Below are 14,485 nucleotides of genomic sequence, written 5' to 3' on the forward strand. Positions count from 1 at the left end.
GACAGAAACAGTTAACACAGGTAAAATTTTGTGACGAAGGTACTGAATGACCTGTTGGTGAGGGGGTTCTTGTCATAGCCATACAGGCATGCTTATCCAGCGGCTTCACCCATTAACTTTCAGCGTGCTGGAGTCAATTGCTCTCAGAGATCATTAGTACCCCGAAGCCATTTGGCATCTGCCTCTCCAGCTTCCAGGATAGTAGCAAATGTTCCCTGCGTTGTACATCTGACACAGCAAATACTTTTTCTAACAGGTTTGCTGTTCCCTGTCTAGCACAGAGCCTTGCCTCCTCTCCTTCCTCAAGTCCCTGGAACACAAAGGAAAGACAGAAGACAAAAAAACATTCCGGTTTAGAACATAGAAGTTCCTGGCACCTAAAGTAGATAGATAACACCAGCTTATTTCTCTGTGTGGATCTCTTTTCTCCTGCCACTTTCATTTTGCCTTAGGACTTCATGGACACCAGCTGTGAAATAGAGCAAGTGCAACCTGTTTTAATTTAGGCCAGAAGTGGGAAATCTCGGAAAGAATGTAGAACTGGGAAGGGGTCAGAGAAGGACAACAAGGATGATGAAAGGTGTGGAACAGCTTTAAGAAGTTGGAGTCTTCACTCTACAAAAGAAATGGCAAGGGGTAAGGGAGGATTAAAGGCCTGAGTAATCCTTAGTAGCCTGGAGTGGGTGGAAAAGCATCAGTTTTGTTTATTCTCCCTTCCAATACAAGTGTTTGGGGAGCATCTAATGAAACTAGGAACGAAGTCAGAACAAAACAAAGTTAGTAGCCCTTCATGGCTGGGTTGTTGACCTATTGAGCTCCTTGCCAAAGGATGATGTAGACAGTAAAACTTCAAATGGATTCAGATGGTATTTAGCTATATTTAAGAGAGAGAAATGTATTGCATGTAAATAAGTAGCTGTGTAGGAATCAAATCTAGCTCTGGAGGTTTCTGACCTGACAACGGTTGAAATCTGGGAGAGTGTCATGCAGACGCACTGTGTGTGCTTGCCCTTTGGTCTGTCCCAGTATGGCTATTCTTAGAATTTTATCAGTGTAATATTTCAAGAAGCACACAGAGAAAATATCAGTTGCTGAACAGAGTTGAGATAACCTAGCCTGCCCAGCAGAGATGTTGAAAGGCCTACCAAGGGGAGAAGTGCAGGAGAAGCTCAGATGGAGGAAGTGAATTAATGAAGGAAAGCAAGAAGAAAGGACTAAAGAAGATATAAGGCTAGGAAACATCAGAATGCAAAGTTTAAGACATCGTACATTTCTGGCTAAGAAGTGGGAGCCGGAAATGCCTCTGCTATGAAGTGTCATGTCCTGCACCGACTTAGGAAATCCAGCACTTACCTCAGCCCAGTTGAGGACTGTGCCAAAGCAATGAACACTTTAACAAGCAGTGGTCATCTGTAGCTTTAACTCTAACTTTACATGGCAGACTTGTATTGTACTGAGCAAGAAACTCGAAGATCTCATAAAAGGCAGTAGTAGTCAGACTGGTTATTTACTAAAAGTTAATTGACGTGAGGAAACGGGAACTGCCATGTTGAATCTGACCTGATATCAGTCTACCTCAGAATCTCATCTCTAAGACTATCCAGCGCCAGGGCTCTGGGGAAAATTTAAAAATGCAGTAATAAGATCTTCTGATCTCAAAGCTACATATTAAATAATTTTGATATTGCTATAATATCTGAAGTAGACAGTTCAATATTTCTTCCATTTTAAGTTACTGGAAACTAGATTGCTTTATTTACCATATAATAGGTATTTTTGTCCCATCACACTAAATTCTTGGCTCCAATGACATCCTGTGACAGTAGATTTCATGATCTAATTATGCACAGTGCAAAAAATCAATTTGGTGTCAGTTTTAAATTTGTCATCTTCTAATTTCATTATAAGCCTCCTTGGTTTTACATTTGAAGTCAGGAGAACAAAAATTTCCAGCCTTTCTTCTCCATTATATGAATTTCTTTACAGTTTTGCATCATCATCCGCTTCCATTTTTGCTCAGACAGCTGGAGTCTCTTTATATTGACATACTGACAGTAGTGGACAAGTCATTTGCCACTTCATTAATTTATGCCAAAAAAGCAGACCACCTACTAGCACCTCAGTAAAGCATATTTCCTTGCCATTGTATTTGTCTAGAGAAAGAAATATTTGACTGCCAGACCAAAATGTGTCAAGTATGTGACATAACATTTGCGCTGCATACATAGTCCTACTGCTTTGTATTGCACAAACACTATTAAGAAAATACCTTTATAAACTATTGCTTGGTAATGTCACCTTTTGGAACCATGCAATACAATGATTGTAGGGGTCTGTCAGAGCCTGATTTTTACGTGAAGCCAAACTGAATGGTGTTTTTCTATTCTCCAGAGCAACCTCACCACAGATGTAACTTTAACATTTTCTCATAGCACTTATACCAGACATCTGCACAGCAAACATCATTAGAAGCTGAGATAAATAAATTCTTGAAATCCCTTGACAGAATGACACTTTGTTTGGACGTTCTACACAGATTTTTCCAAACTGGCGGATTCTAAACCTTGGGCTTTTACCAGAAAAGACAGAAAGCAGAGGTTTCAAATCCATAGTCCAGGGGTTCTGCTGAATTGGCAGTGATCTCTCCTATACGCTTCAGCTGGCTGTAAGAAGATCGCCATGCTGATAGGAATCCCCGAGTTACATGTTACCTGTGCTGGCACCTCGTCTCTGAGAAAACAAAATAATCCCAGGGCAGAGATGCAACTTTGCTGGACAATATGATGAACTAAACAACTGAGGGTTCCTTATATTCTCTCACCGTATTCACAGAGAAGTTATTTAACTAAATTGGTGTAATATTTGGAGTGTCACGCAGCCTCTCATAAAACATGCTTGCAGAACTGAAAGCAGGTTTCGAGTTAAGGAAGGGGCAGGGCACAGAGGGTAAGAGCCACAAGGCAAACGCAGCAAAGTTCATCAATCAGTAACAAAGCCCAAGACTCCAGTAAGTGTTTGTAAGACATCAGCATTTCTGACAAGGCCAATAGAGGTAAAAGCTTTGGCTGGAGATGAAAATAACCTCTGTATCACTCTGGATTGCTGTACAACAGTGCTCCCCTCTCCTCTCCCAAGCTGGGGTGGTCAGACTTCTTGGGATACCAAACACGATAGTCACAGTTACTTCAGTGAATGATTTTCACCCCTCCAGTGGCAACAGGACAGTTGGATGTATCCCAGCTGAGCAGTTCATTTCCTCTCTGGTGCAGGTGCGTTACTAAATTTGTCTGCTGAGCATTAATTGGTGATGCCAAGTGCAAGTGCATAGTACCAAGTCGGTAACCACTTAACTTCTAAACAGCAGATTTCTGCTTTCCTCATGCATTTTGATGGACTCACCAACAATCAACCTCATCATCTGTTACAGGACTTCATTAATCAAAGGATGGATATTATAAATAAGCTGTTTCTCACTCTCATTATACAGTCTAGTGGAGAAAATTTGGAAATTTTCACTTGGTATTTTCACTTGGTATTTCCCCACATCATCGTAGATGCTTTAATTATATCTTTTTGATAGAAGCCTTTTCCATTTGTAAATCATGTGCTGCTGAACAAACAGAGGAATCAACAGGTGTCAGTGTGAAACCCAAGGATTTCTTCCCTACAATTTTTCTTGACTTAAGTCAAGCAATCTCATGGATCACATGTTGCCTATCAGAGCTTGGTTTTAAATGTGGAAACATCCACTGGGGAAATTTCTCAGGGCGTCTGCCAGGTGTATTCTTAAAGCAATGCCCATCGAAAACAATAAATTTGAAAGAAAATATGAAATAATTGCTGCTTGCATAAGGAATGGTTTGCAGTCCAATTTTAAGGTGAAAGCCTTAAAGGACTTAAAGGACTTTAAAGGACCAAGGTTTTGGGAATAAAGGCAATAATTTCCTGTCTGATATCAAGAAAGTAACTTTTTATTGGAAAACAAAATGCACGCTTAGTTAGTATTCAGCTGAGGCAATATAACTAGAAAGGAAAAGAAAAACCTTACCCCAACCAAGGAAGGAGGAAGTAGCAAAAGCAAATTTGCTGACATTCAGTAGAATTCAGCTTGTATCTTCTACTCCTTTGGCCTTAAAAGCCTCACAGCCTGCATAAAAGATTAATGGATACTTCTAGTATGTCTCTCTGAAGCTTTTTAGTTTAGGTCAGGGTTGCAGTTCTGGCGTGGACACTTGGTGTCTTACCTGCCATGGTTTGCTTAGCATCATGGAGTTGTCTCGGAGCACATGGATGCGAGTCTTTTCATGTGAAATAGAACTGCAAGGTGCACTTCAGCCGCTAAAGAACATTTGTTTAATAGGACCCGCTTAGTGATAATCTGAAATTGAATTCCAAAATACAACATAGGTAAGGTAGGTCTTTTGTAAATGCTGCGTCCTGAAGCCTTGAGCTGAAAGATTTGGATTCCCTTTTGCAAGCCAAGAAAAATGTGAGTAAGGCAAAAGAGGCCAAGCCAAGAAAAACGTGAGTAAGGCAAAAGAGGCCAAGCAGGTACTTCTACATAGCTAAGCAATAGGTCTAAACAGAGTCATGCTTGAAATCTTATCTTCTTCCATCACAGGGTCATTCATTTAATTTCATGCTGTGGGAAGGCTCCTCCATTCAGTACCAATCGGAGTCCAAAACCCATTTCCCTGAAGCAGGGTCCCTCACCTAGAGTTTGAAAGAATGAGTTGGGCGTACTATGTCAAAACACGCTCAAAAGAGAGCACGGATTTGTTAGTTGAAATTCCTGATGAATTCTTTTGATAAGATCCTGATGGTTGAAGGCTACGTGAGTTCTGACTAGTGATAAGAATAATTTAAAAATAAATAAATTTTTAAAAAAAGAAAGAAACCCCTGCAGAGAGTGAAGCTAACAACTGATAAACTTCCCAGGGTATGTGACACATTCTTGATAACTTAAGACTTTAAACTAGGGAAAGTCACTTGAAAAATATGCTGTAACACAAAGAAATGTACCAGTTTGAAAGAGAGAGCAGGTAGCGCATCCTGCTCATGACACCAGAGCATTATGTTCTTGAGCCCAAAACAGAAACTAGCAATGCAGACATGGGGGAGACCTCAAGCGAATAAACTCAGCCGGGTCTATCCTGATTTCCCACAAAACTGGGTCTGATGAGGCTTAATATTGTCATAGCTGCCTAATGCATAGGGTCAAGGAGGCAGAGGGTGAGCGGCTCCAAGCCAAAAAGATCACAATCGTTAAGGATCCCTCCTCTTGTTCATTAGACACACCAACAGGACCCTCCAGAGCAATTTCTTTACAGCAAACAAGCTCCGAGTCTTGTGTTTACCAAAGGCAGGCCTGCCATTTCTCTCATGTCAGGAAGCCCAAGCAACGCCAAGAACAGTTGCGTGGTGGTTGAGGCAGTCATTAGTCAGGCTCTGAGGGAGAGCCAGAGGAGACACCACCTACCACTTACTTACCAACCCTGTACTTGATGGGCTCCCGGACAATTTTCGACCAAGCAGAAATATCAGCGCTTAATTAAACCTGCCCATAATAAAGGAATTAAGTAGACGCTGTGATTACGGGTTTCCTGTGGTTTGAATTTTGTAATTATGTTTTCTTATTAAAGCACCTTTTAGGGTAAACGCTGTTATTTTTGTCTCCACGTAGAAGGCATTCCATTGTGTTTAATGAGGAAAATAATGGTTCTGGAAAAGAGTTAATCACAGAGGAAAAAAATAATCGGAAAAATTAGTGGGAAAAAATTAAGTAAATGGAGAGGGAAGCATTACTTTCCGTGGTTCACCAGTACTTATTTCAAACACTAATTTGTTTACTGTGTTTAGAGAGAGAAGAAAAAGTAGAAACTAAACAAAATACTTCTACACAACTCCTTCCAGACAGGAACTAACATGTAATACAGTACAATTTTCTTCTCTATAATTGGGGGGGCAATATTTTCTGCAACATCGTCCCACACCTGCAGAAGAATACGAAGAATAAATCAGACACAATCAAAACATGTTTAGTGTGTACAGATGATGGAAATTGGAGGCAACTGCAGATGGTTCTGTCTGTTAAAGGATACTTAGAAAAGGAGTAGCTGCAGTTTAAGTGGCACTTTCATAAACTGAATGTGTGCTTAGCTCGCACATTACTTAAAGTTGCCTATGCTTAGGATCATGATCCAGCTAATTACCTGATCATTTTTGCTTCACAGCACCGCTTTAATTCAGTGCACAAGAGATCACACTGAGCAGCTGCTCAATGTTTTGTTTTGTCCTTTTGTTCAGAGCAGTGCTTGAGTAATAGTAAGAAAGATGCGGGGCTACACCTGAACACGTTCCTTTCTTTCTGCACTTTTCTCTGGGGGTGGCAATGTAGAAGCCCATAAAGTACTCTCATAATGTCCTGGTCACATGAGAGAACATTATTATTCCCGTTTACAGAAATACGGATCTGAACGGTGAAAAATTGCATCTTTTCTCTTCCCAATCCAAGATGTCATAGCATTATATACAGCCCCTTACATATTCAGCATATATATCATCCACTGACTTAGCAGTACTTCTGAGTAGCTGGCACTTCAGCAACAGATGGGTCCTTACAGTTACTTGCACAACTGGAAATGCAGTTTAAAGATTTCATCAGCAGAGAAAGTAAACAGTAGGCAGACCAAAAAAACACAAGTCAACCAGCAATGCTTATTTAACGATGCTTTTATTTTACAGGATACAAATTTCTTTTAAGTACTCAACAGGAATTAAAGTGCTTAATTTTTACAATTCTCCACCCACCTTATGACCAAATATACATATATTACAGGACATATATACAATATCTGCAGATTTTTTACATTCATATATTTCTTGACCGTAAAAATGACCACTTACATTTGCACAACTTATAATGGCATTTATATTTCACCTTTTTAATATTTTTCACTTTATTGCAAAACCAGAACAAATTTACACCTCTTCCAAATATCAGTATTTTTACAAAAAAAAAAAAAAAAAAAAAAGGCGTTTTCTCAATTAAAACCAGAAATGTTTTCATAATGAAGGGGAATTGCAGTGAATGGCCTATAATTATGTTGTCAAACTCCACAGCCAATCCAGGCTCCACTAAAATTAACGTACTAATCTGCCTTGAGAGCTGAAGAATAGAGAACATGCTAGTAGAAAAAAACCCCAATAGTTCTATTGCAAAAGGTTCCCTGTGGGTAAAAATACTAGGGCACATACGCGCAAAAATGCTTTGACAGTTCCCTCTTTTCTGAATGTTTTCACCATAAATAGTTAATGCATCTACAAGGATGAATATAAACTGAAGCAGGTTGGTATTATGCCATGGCTGAAAGCATGTTTTATTCAAAGAAATCTGCTTGAAGATTTTAGTAAAGAAAAAAAAATAATAATTTTTTAAAAAAAAAAATCACCTTCAACATTCAATTGTGCTAAGAAGAGGAAGGGGTGAAAGCAAAATGCCATTGTTGAGTCTAGGAAGAAATTTAATCATGAGGTTTTAAAGGAAGCAGATTGAATGTCTTACTGAATTTACTGTGTCTGATTTTATTTTATTTTAAAATTAGGCTGAAATAGTAAACATGCCACAAAATTAGATCTACTTCTCGATTTTTTCTTCTGAAAAGTGTACTCAACACAGTCAATATACATTATAGTTTGAATGCAGCACAGTGTATTTTTTGATTGTAAAATACTGCTTGAAAACAGGTCATCTGAATAAGTCTCAAATATATAAATACACATATATACATATATTCACACATACATATGCATATGTGTATACATACACACATATACAATCATTAAATTAATGTTCTGTTCTGTTAAAGGAAAAGGATTTAGGAAACAATCTTGACTAGCAGATTAAAACTCCTATCCAAGGAACACACTTCACTACAGTCCCCTGGGTCAGAACCAGCTAGATAAATTCCTGATACCAGCAGGGCCACAGACTGAAGAAAAAAAACCATAACTCCATATATTTCATTTCAGATTTCAAATAACAGTACACCACAGACTAAGAACAATGCCCCTTTCACCAATGGATTTATCTTAAGGAGAGTCACTTCTGCCACAAAATTATTTCTCTTCTCCAATAATTTATTTTTGGATATGTATTTCCAGCTGTTTACATCCACCCCTACATCAGTTACCTCCAACTGAAACCCACCTGCAGTTCAACTGAGCGCTGTGATTCCACATGAGACACAGTAAGGCAGCAGCTCTCAAACTGGTGAAATCTTGATTTTCCACAAGTGTTTTTATATAATGTAAGGCAGATTTTACATGAATTTAAATCACTGAAGGCATAATAGCTCAAGCAGGTCTCTGCTAGTCTATACCAGCTAAAGATCGCTAAATATATTTACGTGGAGAAACCTCCTTTTTTATTGCTTAGAATTATTTCTACATGGAATGTTTATTTCTTTCCTGAAAGCCTTTCCTTCAGTATAAGGAACCACTATCCTCTGTTCATTTTATTTAATCTTGTCTTGAAATTAAAAGCTGACCAGTTTTTATACTAGCTCTGTGGTGATGTATTTTGAAAAAAACAACAACAAAACCCAAAGAACCTGCCAAGTGTTTCCCCATCTTTCCTACTTATTTTTATATATACTTTTTTCTTTCCTCGTGACTCTACTTGGAACTCTTTAGAGTATACTTCTATAACCTCATCTAAAATTTTCTTAGGTGGTAGTGTATTTATTCTACATTTAATCAGTGCCTTGGCTTCATCCATAGTTTAAAAATATGAAGAATAAAAATCCTTTTTTCTATGAAAAGGATTTAGAACCTTTGAGGAGATTTATAAAGCACTTTGAGATGGTTTTGCATAAAGAGGTGCCACTATATATTACATGCATTTAAAGTGGCTTAATATTCTACTCCAAATAGAAGAGAATGTTTTGTATTCTCTATATCTATTTTGCACATAAAAATTATATACATTTTGGAATAAACAAACCTACTCAGTGTAAAGGGATCTGAAAGTACTAGATGCTATAGGTTTTACAGCAGGTCTTCAACCAAGCAGGAGTACCCGAGACCAGGAAACAATTTTTAGTGGATCTGGAAGAACAGTGCAGACACGCAGATGTCACGATACACTATTTTTCCATGATAGGGGAAAAATATTAAGTCGTTTTGAAAAATATATTAATATGTTCCAAACATATTAAAGATAAAATTAAGCCCTTGTTCTGGTTGAACACAGATAAAACCGCACAAAATAACATTTGATCTGCTTTAAACTGCACAGAAGACTGATCACTTTTAAAGTGAGAAAGAAGCATTTCTTGAACACAAGAATCGCAAAGCTTAAATAATTGAGCAGAGCCATTCACATACATTCATGTATTATGAATGAACGCTCAGTTATAGTTTATTCCTTACACACACAGCTTTATGCTAATATTTGTCATGCCTTTTTTTTTTTTTTTTTTTTTTAAAAGAATCCAACAGCTGGAATGGGAACAGCCTATACCTTGTTAGAATGATAGTTTTAATTTGGCTGCTTTCGTCATGGTACTTAAGCCGCAGCAGTTACTACTTTGAATTTGTTCCTCTGTGGTCAAAATTTACAATTTAAAGTTCTGGATGTTGTAAGGGGGGCTTGCCTGTAGAGAATAGAGTAAAACAGGGCGGTTAAATCTAGCAGAAACTTCTCCATCTTCTGATCGCCTTTAATATTAGTGGTACATACTTCTCCTACAAAATACACACAGAACCATACATTTGAGTGCCGAGGCATTCTGACTCAGAAAAAGAACAATTCCAACCAAGCAATTGATAATGAGAACATGAAATAGGTTTCACTAGGGTAAATGAAATATCCTGCACTATATAAACTTTAATGGCTGAGAGCAAACGCGAGGTTAACATCCAAATAAATAACTCCCAATGCTAACTTCATTTCAAATTGTTTGTGCCCAAATGCAGGGCTTCCTCTGGGAGATGCTGAAATCATTCAAGCAGCGTCAGATGCTCAATACCACTGTAACAATAAGGCAGCACAGAAATTACTGCTTCTAATCATTTCCTTAATCATTTAGCTCGAATAGGTCTTCCTACTTGGCTCAGAAGTAAGTTTGCAGGAGCTTAGAAAACAGAATATCCTACATGATTACAGTCATACCATCATATTACTTTCAGAATAGCTTACTCCATCTTATCTGGGGACGCCCTTAAGGCAACTTCTCCCCTTACACTCAACAACTTAAACATGGGAAACAATGTTTTTTACACACGAGGATGCGGTAAGACAACCCTCCAGATGCCGCAGTTGCACTTGAGACTCTTTCAGAAGATACCCACTTTCAGGAGATGACCAAAGAAAGTTAGCCATGGAGAGTTCTTCTTGCTTACCTGAATGTTCCCCCATCCCTTGCCAAGATATACACAAGACGGCACGTGCTAGCTAGGGAGACCCAGGAGAAGATTTGATAGCGCTCACCAATGTGAATCAAAATGGGCTTACGCTGCCCATAAATAAAGATAAATACAGCTGACAGTAGAAATAACTTAAAAAACTCTTAAAGAATTACAGAAGAGCTTGCACATCAGATAAAAGTAATACTGGGGTTACATGCTGAATAATCTGGACACGTGGAGCACCCAAGGAATAATTCAGAACTGACAGGCACAAAGTCAGTTATAGAGTTAGTACTCTACAATGCCATGTCCTGATAATTCCTAGCACTAGATTAAAGCTTTGAGGTCTAAAGGCCATGGTAAATTTTGGATTTGTGCAGGTAAGAGCAAAATCCAGCCCACTAACATTAAGCTGCATGGCCAAAGAATGCTAGACACTGTGTACTCAATGCACACTTGACATTAAAAACAGAGGTTACTTTAACAATCCTTTGTTAAATGCTAAATAACTATTTTTTTTTCCCTACAGTGTTGCAAAAAAGAGCAAAGTGGGAGTTCAGTGAATACTTTGTCTGGAAATCTCATTATAAAAAAGCGAGAATTTAGATCTGCCCCCCTGTTAGTAACAAAACTGGACTTGAACCTCAGCTCTTCAGCTTGATGTGGTTTAAAATACAGAGTGCAGTGACATTGAGAAGTAAGACTCCCGACTGTTCCTACGACAAGTTGATTGTAGAAGTTACATACTTTCCTTCGTTTGAGGGGACAGAAAAGGAAAGATGGCAATGATTTTAATTGTCTACTTGATAGTCAATCACTACCTGAATTTGTTGTATTTCATCCAAGCATGTTACAGTAAAAATTTTAGGGAGGTCATTTGCCTCTATGTATAAAAACCCTAATAGGAATATAAAAGTTCGTAAGGGACTTAATACTTGTTGTAAAGCCAACGCGTCCTTATTCCTACAAGCAGAATGCAAATAATGGCAGTTAATGCAACTTGAGATTTGCAGGCTCAGACCTCATGCTAAATTTGTATAAAGCAGGCTCCACTTTACAGCAATAATCCTTGAAGACTGTTGTCATAAATAAGTATTACAGTTATCTCATCTTCTGCAAAAATTGAAAGACTTAAGTTCAAAATGCTCCTTTGTTCCAATAATCATAATAGCAAAAATACATGTTCCCCGAAGGTTACTAGAATCTGTTGCTTTTCCAAACCACATACTGCATTTTAGTAACGAACTACTGCACTCTTAGATGACAGTGGTAGGACACTGAATAAAAGCGACTGCTCTTTTAAACACAACTGGAACTTATTTGTCCATTGCATGCCACTTACATTACTGCTATTTTTTAATGCATAAAAATATCAAGATCATTAAATGTCAGCTATTAAAACAAATCACTGAACAGTATTTGTTAATTTAGGACTGTGTTTAATTTCAAATAGAAAACATGCTTTTTAAATAAATTATTCACTAATAGGAACCCAGTATCATGAAACCAAAGCAAAAATCAAGTATTGTACATTTTTAATATGTACATATATTATATATTGTTTTCTCGTATTTTAGGTATTCATTTCTAGATTGAAAAATCATTAGATTGTTTCCTTGATATACTGAAACTTTAAAAGCCAATATACCTGTGAAAGCAATTTGCATTAATTAAAAAGAGACAAGTGAATACAACATATATACAGATCTGTGGAATTCAATCTATAAACTACATACATTAAACCAAACTGTCCCTGCATATTTAACTACAGATCTATTTTGGCAATGTGGAGGTATATCTTTTATCCTGCTGCAAATCCTAACATGTAAGTAGGAAGCTTCAATATTTGCATTCATAATGAAAGTAGCAAACATTAACCAAAGAGCAACTGGATTTTCAAAAAAATTTGCATCACAACAAAGTAGTAGTACAGTAAAGTTAGTAAGTATTTTTAATAGCATTCACATTTTTTAAAAAGTCTCTGAAATGGACCTGTACATCACTTTTATTGACAGAACATAAATATAAGAAAAAGATCCCTAAAAAGACCAGAATTTTTCCCAAACATAAAGTGCTAAGATGTGTATGGTAGTAAGAAGTTTCTTTCTTTTTTTCTTTCTTTTTTTTTTTTTTAATTGATTGAGCAAAGGAAGGCTAACACAAAGGTTAACCACAAACTCAACTGAAATCTTTTAAAAATACCACATATTCTTGAGCTTCAGCATTCAGATGTTTTAGAAGATTCAGGTTGCTCTTCTGAATTCACTTGCAGTTCATTTTCACATTCTGGCGTCTCACCTTTGACAGCTAAATGGATAACTTTTAGCCATTTCTGTTTTAGTTCCTCATTGTCCGCAGCAAAGCTGTGCACAGACTTGGACTGGGTCAGTTTGAAGCTGTGCGGGAGGTCAGCACTTCTTGGAGTGTCATCTACTGCATAGCCCAGAAGTGGAATTGTAGCCAGAGCTTTAACATCCTAAGAAGGAGAAGTTGTTCTTGATTAAAAACGGACAACTAATCTGCCCACTACCTCTCGTTTACTATACAGGTTGGTAAAAACACTTGGGTCTTTCCTCCATTCCTGAGCTATTTTGACCTCTCTTCCTCAGATGTCAGTGACAATAATTCCTAAAATCTTTTCCAGGTTCTGTGTACATACCTGGGGAGCACCATACATGTACAGCACAAGAGCTTCCTGTTTCGGTATAACACACCACGCTTTCTGCCAAGGCTTTGATTTTTCCATGTACTGAAGAAAGCTACATATGACACTATTTCCAGAGACTTCTGCAGATTCAATCTAGGAGACAGTATAAAGCATAAAAAGGAAAATAAACTTTCTTAAATAAAGACTAAAAACACACAGAACAGAAAAGATGAAATATATCACCATCCATATCAAATCTTAGGTATCATCTGCAAAACAGCTTGAGTAAATACCGAAGTTAGTTAGGGACTGGATTTATGGAGAATATTTATGTAATGCATACATACAATCACAATGTGTACTACTCCCTCATCACATGTGTAATCTGTTTCTCCTTTCATCAGTAATTTTGGATTATACACTACTACATCACTCTAAATCTCATTTTGCCACTACGACTAGCCTTTCTCTGTAACTTAGTATCTACAATAATGTCTTATTTCTAAGATAACATCATGTTAGGCATGCAAGTGCTACTAACTATCCAATATGACAACTACTCTATTTTGGCAGACAAAATATTATGACAGGACCAGATGCAAACATATTTCTAAGAATAACATAAGAATGCAAGCACTAATCCTAGAGAAAAGATTAGGTGAATTCCTTAAAATCTGAAGACAGAGTGACATGCTACTTGTCTTAAATAGTGATCCTGAGAAGAACAGAAAGAACACAAAATGATTTTATGTGTTAATATTTCCTTGCATCCATTTTTTTTTCCTCCCCCAGCAGTGATGCTGTCTGGATGCTGCGACATGGTACCAACAACTCCATTGTCATGAGATCCAGCATGTAGACGGACATTTCTAAGACACTCTATAGCTCCTTCAGCTACCTTAAAAAAGCCATCATGCCATGAAACAGTACTCTTTTGACTATAAGGTAAACTAGTGGAGTCCTGTGCTCCTTACTCTTTCTCATGTAAGAGAGTGCAGAGTCAGGCGTAGTCAAGCCAACGTGGATTAGGAACTATATATATATGGAATTACAATCTGTATCTTATTTTTGCCTTCTTTTTCTGTTGGTATTTAGCTCGAGGGTCAATCCTTCTGTACTACATCTGACAACAAATATATGTCTTGACAAAGTTCAGATGATATTTCTCTAACATACGTTAGGTATTTTAAAAGGGCCTATAATGACGGATTTAAGAAATGCGAAGGTTAATTGCAACTGTAAGATGCCTAATTCTTCCCATGATCATAAAAAAAGCGTAAGTCCTTGTTGTCTGATTGAGACCTTGAACTTTTAGATGTCAAAATCTGCGAGCAACTCGATGACTTAAAGGTACATTGTATACGCTGATCAAAACGGTATCTAACTATTCAGACTCTGGATAGCAAAATTCTCCCCCATTCCCCTCTC

At 37.5% G+C, this 14,485-nt stretch overlaps 1 protein-coding gene across 9 annotated transcripts in view; it reads right to left on the reverse strand.

Annotated features, from left to right (window-relative positions):
* Positions 1 to 11,834: 11,834 nt before the first annotated feature.
* Positions 11,835 to 14,485, reverse strand: part of FGD4 (FYVE, RhoGEF and PH domain containing 4) — a 111,194-nt gene continuing 108,543 nt past the window's right edge. For all 9 annotated transcript variants that reach the window (XM_074582989.1, XM_074582998.1, XM_074583035.1 and 6 more), the window contains 2 exons: positions 13,070 to 13,210; positions 11,835 to 12,886 (listed from right to left, as the gene is read on the reverse strand). In XM_074582989.1, the coding sequence (XP_074439090.1) occupies positions 12,629 to 12,886; positions 13,070 to 13,210 (399 nt within the window). In that variant the 3' untranslated portion in view covers positions 11,835 to 12,628. The remainder of the gene's footprint in view (positions 12,887 to 13,069; positions 13,211 to 14,485) is intronic.

The sequence above is a fragment of the Larus michahellis genome, chromosome 1 (assembly GCF_964199755.1).
Source record: "Larus michahellis chromosome 1, bLarMic1.1, whole genome shotgun sequence".
Classification (NCBI taxonomy): domain Eukaryota; kingdom Metazoa; phylum Chordata; class Aves; order Charadriiformes; family Laridae; genus Larus; species Larus michahellis.